This window comes from Homarus americanus, unplaced genomic scaffold, assembly GCF_018991925.1.
Source record: "Homarus americanus isolate GMGI-L3 unplaced genomic scaffold, GMGI_Hamer_2.0 scaffold6317, whole genome shotgun sequence".
Lineage (NCBI taxonomy): Eukaryota > Metazoa > Arthropoda > Malacostraca > Decapoda > Nephropidae > Homarus > Homarus americanus.
The window spans coordinates 19,609,514-19,635,189 of record NW_024730668.1 but is presented as its reverse complement, the minus strand read 5'-3'; the positions used below and the strand labels follow the sequence as shown (position 1 = coordinate 19,635,189).

At 42.0% G+C, this 25,676-nt stretch overlaps 1 protein-coding gene across 1 annotated transcript; it reads right to left on the bottom strand.

Moving 5' to 3' along the window:
- Nucleotides 1-1,132: 1,132 nt before the first annotated feature.
- On the bottom strand, nt 1,133-25,000 carry LOC121867119 (beta-galactosidase-1-like protein 2; the record flags this gene model as incomplete). Its single annotated transcript, XM_042366875.1, is given in 10 exon segments — nt 1,133-1,167; nt 1,766-1,844; nt 3,820-4,042; nt 5,632-5,835; nt 6,427-6,519; nt 7,739-7,890; nt 11,014-11,108; nt 12,789-12,884; nt 14,509-14,655; nt 24,848-25,000. Coding segments are annotated over 10 exon segments (1,277 nt in total), but the record flags the coding sequence as incomplete, so codon positions are not given.
- Between the last annotated feature and the right edge of the window lie 676 nt (nt 25,001-25,676).

The window sequence follows — 25,676 nt, the reverse complement described above, 5'->3', positions numbered from 1 at the left end:
CATACAACGGCAATAATTCACCAACTTAATCAAAACTGAAATAACAGAATTAAATATTTTGTAAAAGATTTTATTTTTTCTTTAGTAATTAATATTCAGTTTTTTTTCTCCGTGTTTTTTTTTAGTAATTAGGTATGACTTAATTAATTTGAAGAGGTTAATTAGAGGAAGGTTAATAGGTTAATTGGAGGTCTGTGTTGGGTTAGGAGGGAAAAGCTGGCTGCAAGACGGTGTGTACTGAGAGGGGGGAAGGGGAGAGGGTGGGGGAGAGAGAGAGGGGGAGAGAGGGAGGGGGGGGTGGGGGAGGAGGGGGTGGGGAGGAGGGGTGGGGAGGAGGGGGTGGGGGAGGAGGGAGGGGGGGGGGGAGGAGGGAGGCAGTTGGAGGGAGAGGAGTTATCCAGGGAAATTGTCCTAATCCCAAAGTGAAAAAATGGGAAAAAACGAAAATAAAAGGGAAAACAAAGAAAGGAAGAGAGAAGAGAGAGAGAGAAGAGAGAGAGAGAGAGAGAGAGAGAGAGAGAGAGACGAAGAAGAGCAAGGAGTTTAGATCATATAATTGAGGAGGAATATAACCTTGTCACTCGAGGAGGAGGAGGAGGAGGATATTCCAGCTTCCTGCCCCTACTACCACATCGCCTCACAAGTCACACCTCCTCCACACCACCACACACCATATCATAATACCATCTACTCCTGTAAATCAAAGCTCACCAAAATATATCCAGCGCTCTCAACCTTCCACCAAGCCACAAGATTTCACACGGCCCAGCGAGTCCTACCCTTTGCCACCACTTGTCAACAAACCATTGGTGATGAGAAACAACGAGTACAAAATTATTGCCGTAATATAAAAAGATTCGAATAAACTTAATCTAGCAATACCTGATTTAATAAACTTAATCTAATATATATAAAAAAAATAAGTAAAGATCAAAAGTAATGTATTTTCAGGCGTTTGAAACAAAATAAACGGCTTTTATAAATTAGCAGCTGAGGAAAAAAGATGACGCGCTTTCTGTGCTGCGTAAGAATGTCGAGAAGCTCAACGATGCCTAGAACTTGATGATGATTTGATGATTAATGAATTATTGCCACACATTACCATAAATATATCAGATACATGAGATTTTGTTTAAAGAATTTGTTCAATGTTGACGTATAGACGAGCTGCCAAATATACGTATAAGATAGTACTTGGCAGACCTCCTATAAATCCTTACCTTATACTACAGCCATCTCGGTGGGTCCTTAAGATTTAATATATCAAGGTTTAATGCTATATTTTTTTCGGTTTGGTTTTAAGAATAAGGTGAAGTGATATCAAGATTTAAGGTTTTATGGTTTTATATCGTCAATAACAGCATTTAGGAAAGAGGTGATAGTCAGGTTTAAGGTTTAAAGTTTTATTCGGAAGTTTTAAGAAAGAAGTGGTAAGTAAGTATAGTGTTTAGTGATTTTAGAAGTTTTAAATGGTGATAATTTTTAAAAGAGAGAAATGACAAACAAGTTTTAATGGAAGTGATGTCAAAGCTGAAGTATTAATCTGGTTTAACACTCAAGAGTTTCCCAGTTTTAAGAGGAAAGATAAAAACCAAAGGCAGTTTTATCCACGTTTAACACTTTGAGTTTTCTTTTTTTGCGAGAGAGAGAGAGAGAGAGAGAGAAGAGGGGAAATAAGAACCAGTTTTAAAGTTTTGAATCAAAGTAGCATTTATTATTTAACTTGTATTTGTTAAGACATAATTATCGAGACAGACAAACAGACATTGACAGGGGTTTAAGACAGTATGGAACGTCGCGAAACGAACTTCCTTGGCGCTGTGTACTGCCTCGAACACCACCACCTGGAACAACACAACACGTGAGGCGGTTGCTTCAGCTCTCAGTATAACATAGCTAAGTCAGGTCACACATGGTGATAGTAATTGTAGAAATGATGAAATGGGCTCCGATCCAGTGTTAATAGGCCTCAGTGTTAATAGGCCTCAGTCTTAATCCTCAGTCTTAATAGGCCTCAGTCTTAGTAGGCCTCAGTGTTAATAAGCCTCAGTCTTAGTAGGCCTCAGTGTTAATAGGCCTCAGTCTTAATAAGCCTCAGTCTTAGTAGGCCTCAGTCTTAATAGGCCTCAGTCTTAATAAGCCTCAGTCTTAGTAGGCCTCAGTGTTAATAAGCCTCAGTCTTAATAAGCCTCAGTCTTAGTAGGCCTCAGTCTTAATAGGCCTCCAGTCTTAATAAGCCTCAGTCTTAGTAGGCCTCAGTCTTAATAGGCCTCAGTCTTAATAAGCCTCAGTCTTAATAGGCCTCAGTCTTAATAAGCCTCAGTCTTAGTAGGCCTCAGTCTTATAGGCCTCAGTCTTAATAGGCCTCCAGTCTTAGTAGGCCTCAGTGTTAATAAGCCTCAGTCTTAGTAGGCCTCAGTGTTAATAGGCCTCAGTCTTAATAAGCCTCAGTCTTAGTAGGCCTCAGTCTTAATAGGCCTCAGTCTTAATAGGCCTCAGTCTTAATAGGCCTCAGTCTTAATAGGCCTCAGTCTTAATAGGCCTCAGTCTTAATAGGCCTCAGTCTTAATAGGCCTCAGTCTTAATAGGCCTCAGTCTTAGTAGGCCTCAGTGTTAATAAGCCTCAGTCTTAATAGGCATCAGTCTCAATAGGCCCCAGCCCCTATTAACCAGAGAAACACGTCAACCTACTGATCTCTCAAACACTACAGTTACTCCTGAAACACTTCGAGGACAACACAACACACCCTCAAGTGGTACTCGAGGGTCAATTACGTCACTAAACTCAAAGGATAAGTATAATCTTGGCTATAACTTATTATATAACAGATGATTATATAAAAGAACCTTTATATACTTTGTAGTATAGAAAAATATAGATAAATTCCAGATCTAATAAACTGTTATACATATAAAAGTGATACAAGAATTATTTAATATTGAAAAGAAAGATTAGATACTATTAGTTTTTTGTCTTAAGGAATGTTGACGTAAGAGACACGATTATAGTAATACTGGGATTAAATCAGTGTTTACCTCACCTCCAATTATCTCACCTGAAGGACTGACCAATCATCATGTGGAGGTAGCGTCATGCCCCCCTCCCCCAACACCAAATATCAAAATTAAAGTAATTGAATGTAAATACGTTATAATCTTCCCTTAAATCATTCTCTAACCTAACGTAACCTAACGTAACGTAACCTAAACCTAACGTAACCTAACGTAACGTAACCTAACCTAACGTAACCTAACGTAACGTAACCCTAACCTAACGTAACCTAACGTAACGTAACCCTAACCTAACGTAACCTAACGTAACGTAACCCTAACCTAACCCTAACCTAACCTAACCAAATCTCAAAAAAACAGTTACAAATATATATAGTCTTGGATCCTGAGGCCTTATAGAACAGGTAAATGTATATTGTACGAGTTACCTGTTGGTTCTGTGAGGTGTGTGGTAGGTAATTATATTTATGTCACTGTGAAGTTTACCTGGTGGTGTGATAGTGTCTTCATACAACACCCACATTAACTACTCATGGGACGGTGACGGCGACGTTGAAGAGCTCGGAACACGACAAACCAAATAAGATGTAATTTCAATGTTGATAAACTAGAGACTGAAGGCGTAGGTGGTGGTGTCTTATAAAAACAGACCCGCGCCTCCTACAGTGATCTTTAATAAACAAACCCGCGCCCTCTACAGTAACCTTAATAAACAGACCCGCGCCTCCTACAGTGATCTTTAATAAACAAACCCGCGCCCTCTACAGTAGCCTGAATCAAGTATCTGTTGAAGTCATGTACACATACCGCGTTAAGTCCCTTCTGCAGGAGTGGCGCCGGCAGGTACAGGGTCTTGGTAGGTCCTACATGCCAGTAACGACCCAGGTTGAAGCCGTTGACAAAGACGACGCCTTTGTTCCACTCCCTCATGTCCACCCATGTGTCCTGTGGCTCCTCCTCCAGGTACAAGGAGGAGTGGTAGATGCCTGGTCTTGGAGGTGAGCCAGTGAAGGGCGTCCATCCCGTCAGGCTGTTGATTAGTGCGGAGGTAGTGAAGAGTTAGTGTGTGTGTGTGTGTGTGTGTGTGTGTGTGTGTGTGTGTGTGTGTGTGTGTGTGTGTGTGTAAAACAGTAAAAAAATCTAATCAAAGCAAAAACGTAAACTAATAAGACTTTGACTACAAACAAACAAAAGACACTCGTGAAATATATAAAAATCATATTAATCTTTTTAGTGGAAATATTAAGTAGAAGTTTGGACACACACACACACACACACACACACACACACACACACACACATACACAAACACACAAACAAACACACACACACACACACACACACACACACACACACACACACACACACACACACACACACACACACACACACACATACAAACACACACACACACACACACATCTCAAAGTGAAGGTCAAGAGGACCCTCTCTCTCTCTCTCTCTCTCTCTCTCTCTCTCTCTCTCTCTCTCTCTCTCTCTCTCTCTCTCTCCTCTCTCTCTCTCTCTCTCTCTCTCTCTCTGTCACCATTGCCTATAATCCTCAAGGCAAAAACCAGTAATTAAATTTCCTGTTGACTCTCCAAGATCAAGGTAAGTTGCCCAGGTATAATTTCTTACCTGTGATCAAACTTAATTAACAAGGTAATTATCATACATTTAAAGTATAGGTTAAATTTAAGTTTTCTCAGGTGAGTCTATGACCTCTCGTGACTTGTCTCTGCCTGAAATACTATATACCCCACTAATCATTGCCGGAATCTCCTTACATCCCACTCACCTGTTTTACTCCTCTTCAAAAACCCTCACTCATTATCTATCACCCCCATACCCCACTCATCCATTACCTACCACCCCCTCACTCATTACCTTCCATACCCCCTCATCCATTACCTATCACCCCCACACCCCCTCAACTACCTATCACCCCACACCTCACTCACCCATTACCTACCACCCCCACTCACCCATTACCTATCACCCCCACCCCACTCACCCATTACCACCACACCCCCCACTCACCCATTACCTATCACCCCACCCCCTCATCCATTACCTATCACCCCCACCCCACTCATCCATTACCTATCCCCCACACCCCACTCATCCATTACCTATCACCCCCACCCCACTCATCACCCACTCACCCCCACACCCCCACTCATCCATTACCTATCACCCCCACCCCTCCTCACCCCCATTACCTATCACCCCACCCCACTCATCCATATCACCCCACACCCCACTCATCCATTACCTATCACCCCCACACCCCACTCATCCATTACCTATCACCCCCACCCCACTCATCAATTACCTATCATCCCCACACCTCCTTACCCATTACCTATCACCCCCCCCACTCATCCATTACCTACACCCCCACCTCCCTCACCCATTACCCATCACCCCCACCCCTCATCATTCATCCCCCACTCCCTCATTACCTATCACCTCCCCACCCCCTCATCCATTACCTATCACACCTCTCCCCTCCCTCATCTATCACCTCCTCCCACTCCCTCATCTATCACACCTGCCCACACCTCATCTATCACACCTCCCTCCCTCATCTATCACACCTGCCCACACCTCACTCACCTGGTAACAAAATCAGGTTTAAACTCAAGGGGATGTATGAGCCAATCTTCAATCTCCACTCCATCTATGAGCACAGGTCCTTCCCATAGGCCCTTCTGCTGGTTGTATTTATGCGGCTCACCGTAGTTAATTCGACCTAAGTTCTCTACAAGGATGGTCACCTCACTCACTCGGTCGTGGCCTGTGAGCTGCATTTCCTTGTCACTGAGGAATAGAGAAAGATATGTGCGTTTGTTTTCAGTCTATCTGGTAATATTGTGAAGTCATTTGATGTTTGTGAATAGGGGTGTGTGTGTGTGGGGTGAGGGTGTGGTGAGGTGTGTGTGTGTGTGTGTGTGTGTGTGTGTGTGTGTGTGTGTGTGTGTGTGTGTGTGTGTGTGTGTGTGTGTGTGTGTATGTGTGTATGTGTGTGGAGTGAGGGTGTGTGTGTGTGTATGTACATGGTTGACATAGTTAGTTATTTAAACCAAGTACAATATTAACCCCCTTGAGTACTATGTTACCTCCCTAAGTTATAATGATCCAACTGAGTACCATATCATAATCCTTTGAGTACGATGATATAAAACCCCTTGCATTCATGGGTTAAATAATCGTGTTTAAAGAAGGATTAAATCATCTAAAACATTAATTAAACCCACTTAACTCATTCAATTACGGTGTTAACTTCATTTAATTAATATATCAACAATTTAAATGACTTACCTGAGTTGTGTAGGTATTGGATTCATTAGTACTTGTTATACCTGGTGTTTTTAGTTAAGGGGATTTAGCCCATTATTCACCTGTACTTACTAGGCATTCCAGAACCCGAAGTTGCTGATATCTGTTATTTCATGATAGGGTTGAGTGATGACCACACCATCCACAAGCACCTGGGCCATATCCCTGAAGGAGTTAGGGGCAAGTTAGCTCATGGGACAGATAGGGCAAGGTGGGAAAGGGATGAGAGGTGATGGGAAGGGAGAGGGATGAGTGGTTTGTCAGGGAAGGAAAGGGGTGAGGGGGGTCAGACAAGGTTAAAGAAGGGAAAGAATGAGGAGATAAAATAAGTGAGGTCAGGTCAGGTCAGGTCAGGTGAGAGGTGTGAAGAGAGTTACTTATTAGATACAAGGAAAACATATGAGGAAGAAAGAAGAGAGAGAGAGAGAGTCTAAAATAATCACTGGATACACCACAACTGTCATCTCCACCACCATCACCAAAAATATCACCACCACTACCACTATCACCCCCCCCACCACCACAACCACCACCATCACCATTTCCACCATCACCATTCCCATCCCACACCATCATCATCATCATCATTATCATCATCATCATCATCACACCACCACCATCACTCCCACCACTTTCACTATCACCAATACCACCACCATCTTCACCATAACTCACCATTCAACAAACACACACCATCAACCCCTTTAATATGACCTTATTAACTAAAACATGGACCAACGCTTAACAAAAACATCACCCCTAAGTACAATGACAAAAAAATAATAATAAACAAAAACAAAAACAAAAACAAAAACAAAATAAAACAAAAAACAAAACAAAATAAACAAAAAACAAAAACAAAAACGAAAAACAAAATAAAACAAAAAACAAAACAAAATAAACAAAAAACAAAAACAAAAAACGAAAAAAATAGTAATAAATAAAAAAATAAAAATAAAAATATGTAGAATAAATAAGTGAATTACAGTCTTAATTGGATTTACAAAACCAGGCAGAGTTATAATATTATTACTAGTGTATTTACATGCTAATGAATAGACTGTGTTACTTGTATTACAGAATTAGATTATTTTACAAACAGGTCACTTCAGTATAGGTTAGGTCAGGTTAGGTTAGGTTAGGTCAGGTTAGGTTAGGTTAGGTTAGGTAAACTCTGGACAGGTAATAATAATAATAATAATAATAATAATAACAACAACAACGACAACAACCACAGCAACAGCAACAACAACAATAATAATAATAAAAAAAAAAAAATAATAATAATAATAATAATAATCAATAATAAAACAGTGACCTTACTTACACCTGTGATCTCATGTTACCTGGCAGGTGTAAAGGAAGTAGCCAGGGCAGTACTAACCTGACGTGACCTCGTATCTGAATGGTTGAATTGTTGTAACTAAGGTAGACATGTGTGGTATAGGCAACATAGCCATGAGCCTGACCACTCTGATTGTTAATAGGGAGAAGCTCCATACTGATTGGTCCCTCGTTACTCTCAGTACTCGGGATCTGGGAGAGACAGAGAGACACTTATGACACAGAGAGACATAGAAGACAGAGAGATAAAGAGATACTAATTTTAGAGATATATTAAGAAACATTCACTTTGTACTTGTTAGGACTCATATAACGCGCGTGTAAGTCTACATAGCGGACGAGTACTTACCATGACCTGGTTTTAAGAGGTGGTGGTGACGACATATACACAAGGTAATACAAGTACAAGATGATGTCATTAAACTCCGCCACAGTTGTTGTACCATTGTAAGAGGTTGGATTTGTAAATATATTCTCTAGCATCACACCACACATCGACAGATAATGGGACTGTATTTACTCGGTTTTAGAGTCTGGATGTGTTCAAGGAGTTTATTCAAATTATACTGAAGAAACTGAGGATTTTTTTCTACAATTGATGAATGTTTTCTTACGAATTCATGGCTTTTTTTTTTAATATAAACATCGAGCTTAAAGTTATGATTGATTTTTTTTTAATTCACTGAAAAACATGGTATTATTTTTAAATCTGTTAATTGGTCTTACGCTTGAAAGACATTGAGTAAATACTATCTAATCGCCAAAGTAGTTTCCTCATAAAGATCCATTTTCCCCTTCACTTCTCCAGTACTTCTTCCTCGTGTTCAATTTGCATAAAAAGATGTAAATTTTTGTCTCTTTCTTCTCTGTGGTCGACGATGAACAAAATGAACAAGAATATCTCATTCGTATGTAAATAGGACGGTCTTCCTTACCATCGAGAAAAACCCTTTATATCACAGAAAGAGAGACAGAGAAAGAGACAGAGAAAGAGACAGACAGACAGAGAGCAAAGTATACACAAGAGAACAGTATATATATATATATATATATGTGTGAATTTAACAGGAGTAGAACATGTTTCAGTGTGTTCTTCCATCCATCTTCTTCTCATTTGTTCTTCTCCAACTCTAAAAAATTTTCATCTTTATCGCCTATGACTTCCTATCTCCCTTTTCGTCTATCCTCTATTCCTCTGATAGTTTTCTATGTCCTTTCACCCATCCGTGCTTCACATTCACCCCAAGAATTTCTACCTAAGTACCTAAGACAATAATCAGTCGTAAGAGACGATCAATAATGGTGTTTCTTGTACGGGATTCTCTCTCTCTCTCTCTCTCTCTCTCTCTCTCTCTCTCTCTCTCTCTCTCTCTCTCTCAAAAGTGGCCTCCCAACATAATGAAAGACTTAAGTCAATATGAGTTAAGTGTGTGTCTCTCTCCTAAGGCATAACACACTCGGTTCCTGATTCTCAAAGGTAGATAAGGTAATTATTCCTCGTAAGTGAAAATATAATAATAAATCTAACTTTGTTGACATAAACTAAAAATAATCGTAAAATAACATTAAAATTTACACTGAGATAATACCTTAGTTAGGCATCATTCACAAGACAGTATTAACTTTGCTAACTTAACCTAACCTAACATAACCTATCCATTTTATACTCAAGTTAATATCAAGCAGTTAAGTGTCTTCTTATATGACAAGTTAAAGAGAAATAATCATCTTGGTTAACTATGAGAATCTATCCCTTAGACCTGTAACTTGGCGACCCATACAAGTTATAGAGACATGGAGGTTAGGTTAGGTTAGGTTCCCCACACAACTTACAGACACACGGGAAGATACACCCACAGCTTAACACAAACACTAACATAAAGACAATGCAACTCGTCCATTCGACTTACTTAAGCTAACCTATGACCCACTTAACCTCAACATTGACCTACACAAGGCTGCCAAATGACCTTGTATGACCTGGAGCACTTGTCCTATATAAAGTTACCTGCATTAGAACTTATCGTCTTTCCCTTATCCCTAGAGTCTTTCCCTTATCCCTAGATTCTTTCCCTTATCCCTAGAGTCTTTCCCTTATCCCTAGAGACTTTCCTTTATCCCTAGAGTCTTTCCCTTATCCCTAGAGTCTTTCCCTTATCCCTAGAGACTTTCCCTTATCCCTAGAGACTTTCCCTTATCCCTAGAGACTTTCCCTTATCCCTAGAGACTTTCCCTTATCCCTAGAATCTTTCCCTTATCCCTAGAGTCTTTCCCTTATCCCTAGATTCTTTCCCTTATCCCTAGAGTCTTTCCCTTATCCCTAGAGACTTTCCTTTATCCCTAGAGTCTTTCCCTTATCCCTAGAGTCTTTCCCTTATCCCTAGAGACTTTCCCTTATCCCTAGAGACTTTCCCTTATCCCTAGAGACTTTCCCTTATCCCTAGAGACTTTCCCTTATCCCTAGAATCTTTCCCTTATCCCTAGAGTCTTTCCCTTATCCCTAGAGACTTTCTCTTTATCCCTAGAATCTTTCCCTTATCCCTAGAGACTTTCCCTTATCCCTAGAATCTTTCCCTTATCCCTAGAGTCTTTCCCTTATCCCTAGAGTCTTTCCCTTATCCCTAGAGACTTTCCCTTATCCCTAGAGTCTTTCCCTTATCCCTAGAGACTTTCCCTTACACAGACTCCAGATTTATTACATGTAAATAGTTTAGTATAAGTTGTATGGTAACCTTGAAATAAAATGTATTCAAATGTATTACAATCATACACTCTTTTCTGTTTGGTTTTGAAATTTCCATATAACGAACTTCGATTTAACGGATTAATCTCTTATAATACAACCAAATACAATGAAATACAGCCAGTTACAGAAATAAAGGTAAAATACAAACACGCAGTAGATTTTGGCTTCCAGTAATCAGGATTTACCCTCAGCCTCCTACAGACCACGGGCTCCTTAGTGTCTTGGTGAGATGCCGCAGCGACAACACCAATCTCATCTTGACTTTACGTGAAGAGTGTGGGAAGGTAGGGGGTGAGAATGAAAGAGGAGGGGGAACGAGGAAAGGGGAATGGATGGGATGGGGTGGGGAGGATGGAATGGAGGAAGAATGGAAGGAGTGAGGAGTGTAATGGGGAGGGTGGGGGGGTGGGAGGGGTGGAAAGAGGAGTGAAGGGGAGATAAGGGCGAGGGAAATGGGGTGTGAAGGGATAAAATGGGGAGAAAGGAGTGTAAAAGAGAAGGAAGGAAGGAAGGAAGGAAGGAAGGAAGGAAGGAAGGAATCATGCAAGTAAGGAAGGAAGGACGTATACCTTGCTTAGAAGTGAGGTCAGGTCTATGTACTCAGTCACGGGGTTGGCCTCGTAAGCGACTTTGGGACGTTGTGGTGGCCGATCTGGATGGTCCACTGGTGAAGGAGAGAGAGAGGCTCGGTCATCTCAGGTCATCTCAGGTCATAGATTAGGTTATTGTCAGGAAGAAAACAAGTACTCCTGATAGTTGTTCTTATCAGTAGTCTATGATAAGCTGAACAACTCATTTGCATATGGGTTAAATGACTTTAATCTAAATAGACTCGCAATTACACTTCATGGGGTCCCAATTTGAGGTAATTTTGGCTTTAGAAGTTGGGACCCTTATATTTGTGATCCCATTAGGTCCCATTGGCCAGATATCACCTTAAAATATGGTAATTTATGACGTGTTTCACTTCCAACCATATATGACTTCGATCTTTCCCAAAGTAAATGGTTCCCGTGTCTTCATCTTACCACCAGTTTATTTTACCTACAATTTCCGGCCATTTAAGATACTTGAGCAATGATGGCCGCACAATTTCCTTTTCGCCGTTTATCAATAACTACAACTCGTCGAATATTCCCTCCCCCCTCCCCCCCTCCCTCCTCCCTCCCCTCCCCCCTTGTAGCTCTTTGTCGTGTGTTTTAAGATGTAAACGAGACACTTGTTGCTGTTATCTCTCCGTGTACTAAGGAGCTTTTTCTTTCCTTCAACTTCTTCCTTCTTCTCCTTTACTCCTTCTTTCTCCTTCCTTCTGTACATTAAGTTAGGATGAGATCTCACTTCATCTGTCCTCTTGCCTCTAGGATGTCTCGTTGTCTCTAGTCATCACCTTCTTCATTTCATTCCCCAGTCCTTTGCCTCCCCAAGTCCCCATCCCATCTATCCCTAGTCCTTAACTCCCTATGTCCCCATCCTATACCTGTCCCAACTCCCCAATCCACCTGTCCCTAGTCCTTAACTCCCCAAGTCCCCATCCTGTACCTGTCCCAACTCCCCAATCCACCTGTCCCTAGTCCTTAACTCCCCATGTCCCCTTCCTTGCTGCATACAAAGCCTCCGTAGACCTCTTAACCTCTCTTTACCTCTTGCATCCACCTCTCTCTCTCTCCCTGACCTCCACCCTATACCCTCACATCCCTCCCTGACCCTACCTATGCCCTCACATCCCTCCCTGACCCTATGCCCTCACATCCCTCCTGACCTCACCTGTGCCCTCACATCCTCCTGACCCTACCTATGCCTCACATCCCTCCTGACCCCTACCTATGCCCTCACATCCCTCCCTGACCTCACCTATACCCTCCCACATCCCTCCTGACCTATACCCTCCATCCCTCCCTGGCCCCCCACCTATGCCCTCATCCCTCCCTGAGCCCCACCTATGCCCTCACATCCCTCCTGACCTCATCTATACCCTCCATCCCTCCTGACCCTACCTATGCCCTCACATCCCTCCCCTGACCCCTATACCCTCATCCTCCCTGACCTCACCTATGCCTCACATCCCTCCCTGACCCCCACCTATGCCCTCACATCCTCCTGACCTCACCTATGCCCTCATCCCTCCCTGACCCCCACCCTATGCCCTCACATCCCTCCCTGACCTCACCTATGCCACCACATCCTCCCTGACCCCACCTATGCCCTCCATCCTCCCTGACCTCACCAATACCCTCACATCCCTCCCTGACCCTACCTATACCCTCACATCCCTCCCTGACCTCACCAATGCCCTCACATCCCTCCCTGACCCTACCTATACCCTCACATCCCTCCCTGACCTCACCTATGCCCTCCAGCGGGTTGTAGTTAGCCAGGACCTGTTTTGCCAGCGTGTACTTCTCGGTGTAGTCGCCAGCCTCTGTCAGCACTGCGTCGTAATCTGCGCAGGAGAGAGAGCCAGAGAGGAGGTAGAGTAACACGTGAATAACCAGCATACAAAATTAATTAACCTTAGGATTTGTAAACATACGTAGGTGTTTGAATAATATAAAATACGAAATTAAGATGCAGATAATGATTACAGAGACTTTGTATCACGAGGAAATGTGTTGGAGTTGCGAGGAAAATAAATAGGCTTTTCGACAGTAATGCCAAGTTACTTTAGGCAGTTATACATTTCACCGACATAGGTAAGTAATAGGAAGGAGGAACTCTTGACCATAGGGTAACCAGAACGCCTAACCTAACCTAATCAAATTAAACCTAACGCTAACCTAACGCTAACTAAATGCTAACAAACGCTAACAAACCAATCATAACGCTAACACTAACAAAACAAAACCAAACGCTAACTAAACCAAACAAAACAAAACCTAACTAAACCAAACCAAACCAAACCAAACGCTAACGTAACACTAACCCTAACCTAACCCCTAGACTCCGATCACATAAGATAAAAAAAAAAAACATCCCATCCAATGAAATAAAGAATACAAAAATAAAATCCCACCCAAAATAAACAAATCCAAACATCTGAGTAAAAAAAAAAAAAATACTTGAGAGCTTAAGTTTATATTAATTAAGGGATAAAGAAGATGGAATAAGAGGGAAGAGTTGAATAAGACTCTAAGATATGACTTTTTTTTTTTACAATTGACAGAAACGTGAAGGAAGGGAGCGAGTCATATTTACATACGCAAGGATGAGACAAGTGAGGGTAAATTAAGACATTGAGGAAGGGAAGGTGTTTTAAAATATGTCTTGTAAATAAGGTTAATATATACAGTACATGGGTTAAGGGGAATACCAGTTTAGTTAGGTTAGGTTAGGTTTGGTTGGTTTTGGTTAGGATTGGTTAGTTTTGGTTAGGATTGGTTAGTTTTGGTTAGGATTGGTTAGTTTTGGTTAGGATTGGTTAGTTTTGGTTAGGATTGGTTAGTTTTGGTTAGGATTGGTTAGTTTTGGTTAGGTTAGGTTAGTTTTGGTTAGGTTAGGTTAGGTTAGGTTTGGTTAGGTTAGGTTAAAAGAATCTAACCCTATGAAAGAAGTGAATCCCTTTTTTTTCATTCCACGTGAAATCTCTTTCTTACAACAATGGAATCAGGACCTGGTGTAGAGGTTGACGTTGGAGATAAAACTATGGAGATCGAGGAACTAAAACATACATAGGAGACAATTTGGTTTTAATATGGAGATAGAAAGGCCAAAATTCACGATAAGAGGAGACGTTGGCAGCGCAGATTCACCATAGGAGATACAATGGAGAACCGAAAGACACCATAGGAGACATAGGAGAACTAAACAGACTACAGGAGACATGGGGACCTAAAACTAACCATAGGAGACATAGAAGAACTGCAACTAACCATAGAAGACATTGGAACCTAAAACACATCATAGGAGATAACTAACTATAGGAGACATAGGAAACTAAAACTGGCCATATAAGACAACTAACCATAGGAGACATAGAAACCTAAAACTAACCATAGGAGACAACTAACCATAGGAAACATAGGAGAACCACAACTAACCATAGGAGACATAGGAGAAGCACAACTCACCGTAGGAGGAGACATCGGGAGTGTAGTGAGGCCAGATATCAACGGTGTTAGAGCCAGCCATGAACCCGAAGCTGGTGCCGCCGATGAACATATACATATTGACGGAGGCGTTGTGTTGTAGAATCGACTCCAGTGCCACCGCGAATTCTGCCAGGGTGAGAGAGAGGAAAGGTGAGAAGGGGGAAGGAGGGGGAGAGGGGTAGGAGGAGGGTAAGAGGGGAAAAGAGGGGGAGGAAGGAAGCAGGGGGAGAAGGAGGAAATGGGATTCATGTAAATAATAATATTAATAATAACTATTATATTTATTATTATTATTAATTATTATTATTATTATTATTATTATTATTATTATTATTATTATTTTTATTTTCATTGTTATATGGTCATTATTTCCATCTTCTTTCATCCTTTATATCATCAAGTCATTGTACTCGGGCTGTCATCGTACTCAAGGGGTTAAATCATCGTACTTAAGTGACTGTCACCATACTCAAGGGGTTAAATCATCGTACTCAAGGGGTTAAACCATCGTACTCAAGGGGTTAAAACATCGTACTCAAGGGGTTAAATCACCGTACTCAAAGGGGTTAAATCATCGTTCTCAAGGGATTAAATCACCGTACTCAAGGGGTTAAATCACCGTACTCAAGGGGTTAAACCATCGTACTCAAGGGGTTAAATCATCGTACTCAAGGGGTTAAATCACCGTACTCAAAGGGGTTAAATCATCGTTCTCAAGGGATTAAATCACCGTATTCAAGGGGTTAAATCACCGTACTCAAGGGATTAAATCACCGTACTCAAAGGGGTTAAATCATCGTACTCAAGGGTTAAATCACCGTACTCAAGGGGTTAAATCACCGTACTCAAAGGGGTTAAATCACCGTACTCAAGGGGTTAAATCACCGTACTAAAGGGGTTAATCACCGTACTCAAGGGGTTAAATCACCGTACTCAAGGGGTTAAATCACCGTACTCAAGGGGTTAAATCACCGTACTCAAAGGATTAAATCACCATACTCAAGGGGTTAAATCATCGTTCTCAAGGGGTTAAATCACCGTACTCAAGGGTTAAATCACCGTACTCAAGGGATTAAATCACCGTACTCAAAGGGGGTTAAATCATCGTACTCAAGGGGTTAAATCACCGTACTCGTTAAATCACCGTACTCAAATCGTTCTCAGGGGTTAAATCACCGTTTCAAAGGGGTTAAATCACCGTACTCAGGGTTAAATCACCACTCAAGGGTTAAATCATCGTACTCAGGGTTAAATCACCGGACTCAAGGGTTAAATCACCGTACTCAGGCATTAAATCATCGTACTCAGGGGTTAAATCACCGGACTCAAGGGTTAAATCACCGTACTCAAGGGGTTAAATCACCGTACTCAAGGCATTAAATCATCGTACTCAAGGGGTTAAATCACCGGACTCAAGGGATTAAATCATCGTACTCAAGGGGTTAAATCACCGGACTCAAGGGGTTAAATCATCGTTCTCAAGGGATTAAATCATCGTACTCAAGGGGTTAAATCATCGTTCTCAAGGGATTAAATCACCGTACTCAAGGGGTTAAATCACCGTACTCAAGGGATTAAATCACCGTACTCAAGGGGTTAAATCATCGTACTCAAGGGGTTAAATCACCGTACTCAAGGGGTTAAATCATCGTACTCAAGGGATTAAAGCTACACATGACCTCAAAATCCTACTACATAACCACCACATATTTACATATCGCTTATATTCACCTTATGTGAGTATAACCTTTCCTTCACCGCCCCTCACTCCACTCCTCTTCCTCTCTTTGTTATCGCTTATTTTTTCCCAGACAAATTATCGCCCCCCCCCTTGCCTCCTTCTCCTCCTCCTCCTCTTCTTTATTATCTTCCTTCCTTTCATAATTATTGTTTTCTTTCCTTACCTCTAATTCCTGTGTGTTAATGTGAGTTTTTCTTGTGTTATATTTTTATCAGAATTTATCTCTCTCTCTCTCTCTCTCTCTCTCTCTCTCTCTCTCTCTCTCTCTCTCTCTCTCTCTCTCTATCATATTCATACCTCACCTGTACCTAATTACAACACCTGTTTATTTTCTTCCCTAAAAGATTAATATTTTTTTTTAAGATAATCTCGTGTTTTGTTTTGTTTTTCGAAATCTGTTTTGTTTATTTACACCTACCCTTTTTTTTTTAGTTTTTTTTTTAATCTTTTGTTGTTGTTACTGTTGTTGGTGAATTTATCTTCCATAATAATTGTCAATTGTCAAGCCCCTTCAGTATCATTCGGTACAGTTCTTACTTTCATCTCTCTTTCTGTGTCTTCGTTCGCTTTATTAATTTCTTTTGTTTTTATATGTTTATGCTATAGTAAGTTATTTTTTTTTATATATGTTAGTTTAATATATAACTGTATAGAATATAATATTAACCAACATATTATTAAAATTGTGAAATAAACAGCTTTAATCTACTCGTCATTAACAACATTATAATACTCTGCTCTATCCATCTACCCAGAGATAAACAATTCCTAAGTAATATCTACCCATCTACCCGCTACTCTATCTAACCTAACCAAACCAAAACTAACCTAACCAAACCTAACCTAACCTAACCTAACCAAGCCTAACCTAACCTAACCTAACCAACTTGTCCTAAAAATACCATCAACGCTCAGATTCAACGACACACTCACTCATATTCTCCTCAGCTATCATATATTTTTCTCCTTAATACCCCAATATTATTAAGTGCCTTTCTTGCCAGTCTATCAGTATCTCCTCATCAATTAACGTCACCCACAAAAAAACTGATAGTATCCCTTGGTATAATTCCACCCTCTTCCATCTTACAGTATTCCCTGCCTGTGGTCCCCCAAAAAATACCTTCACCCTTCTCATCGCTATACAATATGGCCCTGGGGACTTCCATTCACATCTCCTTTCATTACATTTCATAAACGGGGTCATCTCATTAAGCAAACACGAAATATCAGAGAAGCTTGGGGTGGGGAAGGGATGGACCCCAGATTACCATTATAGGATAAAACTACATTATCACACAAACAAAACACCTTCTTCTCCACCACAATTGACTGATATCCTCCCAACGTCGACATAAGCCCGCCGTGTGTTTATGCCTCATCAAAGCTTCACAATCCCTACCTTGAATAAATCTCTCACATGACTATGAATCCAGACCCCCATTCTGAAAACAAACATCTCGAGGCTCCATTCACCTGTAGCCTTGTATCATGCCTTTTACATCACGCTCAACCATTCTAACCTGCGGGACATGTTTGGGGTGACCGACTACTGACACACGTAACCCCCTACCCCCCCCACCCCCCCCTCCTCCCCCATTACCCATGAGCGATGCATCTTTTGTGAGGGGCTGTTGCATCTCTGAGTAAGGTCTAGCAGCCTCGATGTTCGCTCCTTTTAGCCTCTCTTTTACGGAATTTAAGATCTGGTCAAGTCTCTTTATTATTACTAGAGTGAAAAGTGATGTTTGTGTTAGTGTTATGTGTTATTTTAGGTATTTAAGTAACGACAAAATATTTCCTATATATAGTTTAATTTATGCTCCAATATTTTAATACATAAATGATAGACACTGGCGTTATATTGTTATTAAATTATTAAATTTATCGTTCATTATCAACAACACTTTTATTTTTACCATGAGTTACATCTCTAAGAATGTGCAAGTTGATTTTCATTGTTTTTCATCATCTAAATATATTTGAATTTTCAGACTTCAAATAACCGGAAATGTCAAATAATCGTAGTTTTTGACCACAGCCAAAAATAAACAATCCTCAGCATACACACGTCTAACACCCACGAAATGAATCAAAGTTGATCTTGACCAATCACGTGAGGTGTTACAAACCAAGCGTGCCATCTCAGCCAATCATCAAAAAGATTGGATACGGCTTAGTTCCTCAGCGTAAACGTGTCTCCAACTATCAGACTTCTACATATACACAAGAATATAATATTATACAGGGTGTTCCGTAAATACCTTTCATTAATTAGGTGGTGTATTCCTAAGACATAAATAAAGATAAATGACTAAATGACTAAATAGTTTCAGAATTACAACACATGGCAGGTTTGGTAGGGATGTGATAAAACCTACGGATACCTGCCATAAATTCCTTTGATTTCTACCTGTGGGGTCACATAAAAAGCAAGGTGTATGTTACAGAAATTAGCAAGCCGTGGGGAATTGTGGCGCCGTGTACAGGACAGTGTGACAAATATCCACAACACCCCTGGGGTCTGTGAACGTGTGCGACACTCACTCGTTCGACGGGCTGAGTCCTGCATTGAGCAAGAGGGGCGGAACTTGAACATTTCCTCTAAATGTTAATACCAATACAAATCATGTGGCATTATTATTGTTAATAAACGTCACTAGCACAGTGTATTGGGTGTTTTATATTCACCCCATATAGGTTTCATCACATTACCACCAAACCTGTCATGTGTTGTAACTCTGAAACTATTTGGTCATTTAGTCATTTCACTTTATTTATGTCTCAGGAATACACCGCCTAATTAATGAAAGGTATTTACGTCTCACCCTGCATAAAATTGGAGAGTCAGCTTTGGTTCAGAAAATATCCAAAAGTTGAGAGAGAAGGAGCCATCTTGACCTACTGATGTAAGTGTTGTCTTAGAGTGGTGAGTGTGACTAAGATGCCCCTCGTTACTGCCACACATCTGACAGATTAAACCTCACACCACAATGGACTCTCGGGAAATAGAGATTACCTTTTTCCACACCACCAAGTATAGTGATACAGGTATAGTGAAGTTTATTCCATTTAAGACGTCTTTAACTTTAACTGACCAGAAACAAACTTTGCCAAAGAAGAGATTAATTAAGGTTAGATTAAGACATAAACAAACCATCGTAATACTGTACTTAACTCATAACATTACCGCACCTTACCTTAATAACCACCTGAGCATTACGGCAGCTTACAGGTTCCCGACAGGTGAGTTGACGTGTTGTAAGTGACTTCAAGGTGTGTGTGTGTGTGTGTGTGTGTGTGTGTGTGTGTGTGTGTGTGTGTGTGTGTGTGTGTGTGCTATTCACTGTCAGATTAATCAAGTGAATTTGACAAAAATATAATACTAATGAAAACGATATATTTAGTAACAAAAATGTTTAAGATTTTTTTAAATACGAGATTGTGAATCGAAGGTAACTGAGAGAGAGAGAGAGAGAGAGAGTAGGGAGGGAAGAAGGAGGAAGCAGGGAAAACCTCACACTTCCTGTCAACTTACAGTACATATATTCAACTTTCTATTTAACTACTGAGGTGACCGGAAAGTTACTGCTGGTAAGCGAGAGAGAGAGCCAAAAACAGAGAGAGACAGAGAGAGAGAGAGAAAGAGAGAGAGAGAGAGAGAGCACTTGTCGACACAGCATAGTCTCTCACAATTAATGACCTCAACTACAAATAGCCACCATCATAAATAACCCCAGAGGCAACGCCCAGGTACACAGAGGTGGAAACACAAGGGATGTGGACAGGTACTTGCACAGGTACCGAGTATACACACACTCCCCCAAAAAAACTATCTGTACTTGGGGTGATCGATGTATTTCAGAATGAACACTGTGACTCGTATTGTCTTGGTAGGGATGTCAAAATCCTTCGTCCGTTGTGTCATATTATTTCAACACAATTCGGTATAGATACTTTTTTTGAGTAAGTGTGTATAGAGTTCTTCCTTCCTCATTCCTATTCCTCTCCTTCCTGACCTTCAACCTTGGCTATAATATAAGAAAATAATCTATAGAGACATTATAAGATTATAACCATCCTTCATTAGACTTTCAGTGGCCCTTAACCTCTGTCTAACCATCAGCTTCATTAGACATTCAGTGGCCCTTAACCTCTGTCTAACCATCATTGAGGACGCATTAACCACTTAAGGATAAAACTGCTACACTATTTAACCCTCACCATGCGGCCCCACGAGGCTACACACATAACAGTTTACATCTAGATAAACTATACATGTAAACCTTATCGAGTTCCCCGAGGTAAACCTGTGTTATCATTCTGGTTTAATCAAGGTTTGAGCCTCACTTATGTATCAGGGAACATGACACTTATTTCCCGTTTGTGTTAGAGAGAAAGAAAGAGAGAGAGAGAGAGACGGGGACAGACAGACAGAAAGACAGATAAACAGAGAAGATAAACTGCTATACCTGTTATAAGAGATAAATCAAGAGGCAGATCTCTACACGTGATCATTTATACTGGCGTTTATTCACCTCTCCCACTCCACCACCACTCACTTCCCTCTCCCACTCCATCCCACCCACTTCTCCTCTCCCACTCCACCACCACTCACTTCTCCTCTACCACTCCACCACCACTCACTTCCCTCCACCACTCCACCCCCTCACTTCCCTCTACCCTCCATCCCCTCACTTCCCTCCCTCCATCCACCCACTTCTCCTCTACCACTCCACCACCACTCACTTCCCTCTACCCTCCCCACCACTCACTTCCCTCTACCACTACACCCCACTCACTTCCCTCTACCCTCCACCACCACCACTTCCTCCACCCTCCACCTCACTTTCCTCTACCACTACACCCACTCACTTCCCTCTACCCACCCCACTTCCCTCTCCCATTCCACCCCCACCCTTCTCTCCCCATTCCACCCTTCTCTCTCCATTCCCCCCACCCACTTCTCTCTCCCTCCACCCCTCACTTCCCTCTACCTCCACCACCACTTCCCTCTCCACTCACACCCTCCATCCCTCACTTCCCTCTCCCTCCATCCCCCCTTCTCCTCTACCACTCCTACCACTTCCCTCTACCACTCCACCACTCACTTCCTCTACCACCACCCCACTCACTTCCTCTACCGCTACACCCCACTCCTTCCCTCTCCCATTCCACCCCACCCTTCTCTCCCATTCCACCCACCCACTTCTCTCCCATTCCACCCCCACCCACTTCTCTCTCCCATTCCACCCACCTCCTTCCCTCTCCCCTCCACCCCACCCTTCCCTCTCCCCTCCCCACCACTTCCCTCTCCTCCACCACCCCCCTCTCCTCCACCCACCTTCCTCTCCCCACCTCACTTCCCTCTACCACTCCACCCCTCACCCACCCTCTCCACCACCACCCACTTCCTCTCCCCTCCACCCCTCACTTCCCTCTCCACCACCACTCACTTTCCTCTCCCTCCACCACCACCCACTTCCCTCTCCTCCACCCCTCACTTCCTCTACCACTCCACCCCACTCCTTCCCTCTCCACCACCACCCACTTCCCTCTCCCTCCACCCCTCACTTCCCTCTCCCACATGCTGTTACTGTAGTTAAGGAATATGGAGGTGGAAGTGTCGGGATACCTGTAGTTAAGAATGAAAACATCAAGACACCTGAAATGAAAAGTCCCCACGAAAATAAATCGATTCGAGATATAATGAATTTTATTTCACTAGGGAACTGAACTAGACTTAGGGTTAGGTTTGGTTAGGTTAGGTCGTGGTTAAGTTTGGTTAGGTTAGGTTAGGTTAGGTTAGATTGGTTAGGTTATGTTAGGTTATGTTAGGTTAGGTTAGGTTGTGGTTAGGTTGGATTGGTTAGGTTTGGTTAGGTTAGGTTAGGTTAGGTTAGGTTAGGTTGTGGTTAGGTTTGGTTCGGTTGTGGTTAGGTTTGGTTAGGTTGGGTCGTGATTTAATTAAGTTAGATAAGGTTTAGTTGTGCTAGCTCGTGGTTTTGTTTGGTTTGGTTTGATCTCCAACATACCCAAGCAGCTCTTAATAGATCTCAGCAGACCCCAGCAGATCTCAGCAGACCCTAGCAGAGTTTTCTCCTCAAAACATTCTTCAACATAAAACACTGCTATGTTTTTGTTCCTTGGAATGAAATATGTGTCATCCAACCAGCTTACCTGACCTCACTCCCTTCCTCTCTTCCTCTCTTCGTCCCTCCCTCCCTCCCTCAGACCCTCCCTCTCTTCCTCTCTTCCTCTCTTCGTCCCTCCTCCCTCCTCCCTCCCTCCCTCCCTCCCTCGTGACCCTCCCTCTCTTCGTCTCCCTCCCTCCCTCAGACCCTCCCTCCCTCCCTCAGACCCTCCCTCTCTTCGTCTCTTCCTCCTTCCCTCCCTCCTCCCTCCCTCCCTCAGACCCCTCCCCTCCTCCCTCAGACCCTCCCTCTCTTCGTTCTCTTTTCCCTCCTTCCCTCCCTCAACACTTACCAGACCCTCCCTTTCCTTCCCTCTCTCTTCCTCTCTTCGTCCCTCCCTCCCTTCCTCCCTCACTCACTCAGACCCTCCCTCCCTCCCTCACTCACACCCTCCCTTCCTTCGTCTCTTCCCTCCTTTCCTCCCTCACTCACTCCCTCACTCATTCCTCCCTCCCTCCACCAATGACATTACACTAATTCTTGGCTTTGTTCCATTTTTAAAGAGGTTTACATCTCCCTCTCACAGAGTCTCCCTCTCCATTATCTCTCCCTCTCTTCCCACTCTTACTTAGGGTGGATTAAGAGGGAAGAGAAGACTTAAAGAAGAGGGGAGAAACAGGAGAGAGTGGTGAATGAAGTGTGTAGAAAGAGAAAGCTAAGAAATCAAACGATATAAATACAACTATCCACAAATACTCCGGTACCCATTTGCATAACAGTCATTCTATAATTTTCTCATTTCAATTAAACAGAAATTAATATTGTTATTTTTTTTTATTCTACAAAACACAATGAGAGTTTTTTTTTTTGCTGAATTCAGAAAAAATTCTTAGACAAAAATATCACCTGGTGTTTGTATGTTTTTTAAGTAATTAACCTGTATGACACCTGGAGCGCACCTGGTCACTCTAATTAATCTAATAAAAGAAATACTAATAAAAGATACTTAAAAACAAGTTACTTGTTTAATCAAATATACTTAAAAGGGAGCTACTTATTCACGAATCCAGTAATCGGGTTAAGTTATCGATTACACTTATTAAATCATGTTTAAAATATAGTGAAGATAAATTTATCAGGTAAAATATTTAAGTCATTTTGTTGATAATAACTAAATGGTTAATGAAGAATGTTGACTCTCTCTCTCTCTCTCTCTCTCTCTCTCTCTCTCTCTCTCTCTCTCTCTCTCTCTCTCTCTCTCTCTCTCTCTCTCTCTCTCTCTCTCTCTCTATTTGTCGTCTATATTTAGTTACTGATTAACATGCATCTATTACCTCCTCTTTTTTCTATCTCTCCCTCTCCCTCTCCCTCTCCCTCTCTCTCTTTCTTCTCTTCCCTCTCTCTCCCTCATTATCTTTACTTCCTTTCCATGACCGTCTTCTTTCACTTTTTCCTCCTCCTCCTCCTCCTCCTCCTCTTCCTCCCCCTCCCCCTCCTCCTTATCTTCACCCTCGCTATCTCTCTCTCCTCCTTTCTTACACTGTTATTTTTTCTCTTCTGTCTTCCTCCTCCTCCTCCTCCTCCTCCTCCTCCTCCTCCTCCTCCTCCTCCTCCTCCTCCTCCTCCTCCTCCGCCTCCTCCCTCGTAGCTCCTGTAAATCCAGCTCAAGGTGTAGTTATTATGTCACTTTAAATGACTACTCTCCATGTGACATATAGAGATCACCACCTGTGACGTTACTCAAGTGTGTGTCGGTCTGTAAACACCTTTGGCTTATACTTCCATTGTCTGTGTGTCTGTCTGTGTGTCTTATTTGTCTGGTCTGTCTGTTTGGTAATTCCTGTCACTTCTGATCTAAACAGCTGTCATTTGTGCTCTTGTTCTCTCTGTCTGTCTGTCTATCTGTCAATAAAGCGTCATTTTTTGTTTTTATTCTGTCTCTCTATTTGTTAATATCTCTGTCACCTCTGCTCTCATTTCCTTCGTCATCACCTGTCACTTCCACTCTTATTCTCCCTGTCTACCTGTCAACACCTGTCAACTGTAATGTAACTCTATTAAATAATTTATGTTACGGTCCATGATTACTATTGCCTGTCCCTAATGAATATATAATATATTACCTGTCTCTCTCTCTCTCTCTCTCTCTCTCTCTCTCTCTCTCTCTCTCTCTCTCTCTCTCTCTCTCTCTCTCTCGTATGTTCCTAACTTAGAACCGCTTTCTCTACCATATAACACTCCAACTTATTTCACATAAAGATTAGGCAGAATAACCTAACCTAACCTAACCTAACACACCTCAACCAAACCTAACACACCCTATCCTATCCTACACCTAACCCAAGCTAACACACCATAACCCAACACACCCTAACACACCCTAACAGCAAACCCCCCCACCCCACCCCTACCACATCAACAAAGCTTACTACTTAACACTTACTGTCAGGCGCCCAGGTAACGTGAAGGTCCAGGAGCCAATGATCGAACCATCCTGTCCAGAACTCCATGACCATCAGTGGACGATCGGGTTGTAGCCTCTTGAGTTCGTTCAAGTTCTCCGTTACACCGCTCTTGAAGTTTGCCGTCATCAACACTGCCGGAGAGAGAGAGAGTGAGAGAGAGAGAGAGAGAGAGAGAGACAGAGAGAGAGAGAGAGAGAGAGAGAGAGAGAGAGGAATGGTTGGTTGATAATTTAATTGTTTAAGGTAGGTATTTTTTGGTTATGTTATAGGAGAGAGAGAGAGAGAGAAAGAAAGAAAGAAAGAAAGAAAGAAAGAAAGAAAGAAAGAAAGAATTAAGGGCAGAGTAAATCCCCAATGGAAGATACGAGCTCCAGATGGATTACGGAGACAAGAAAATCCGATATGAAGGGGATTGGGATTTATGAGGGAGTTCCATCACCTCCCTGATACTGGCAGAGAGAGAGAGAGAGAGAGAGAGAGAGAGAGAGAGAGAGAGAGAGAGAGAGAGAGAGAGAGAGAGTAGCTTGATAGAGAGAAAGTGAGAGAAAAATTGTTTGAGAGAGAGATAAGAGAGAAAGAGATAAGAGAGAGAGATAGGAAGAAAGTAGTTTGAGAAACATATAACCTGAAAGAAAAAGGACACACGGACGGACAGACTGACAGACAGACAGACACACGGTCAGATAGGACAAACAGGACAAACAGACAGACAGACAGACAGAAAGACAGAGAGACAGACAGACAGACAAAAGAGGAAACTAACATCATCATATCTCTTCAGTGGAATCTCTTTCAGGCCGCTCACTT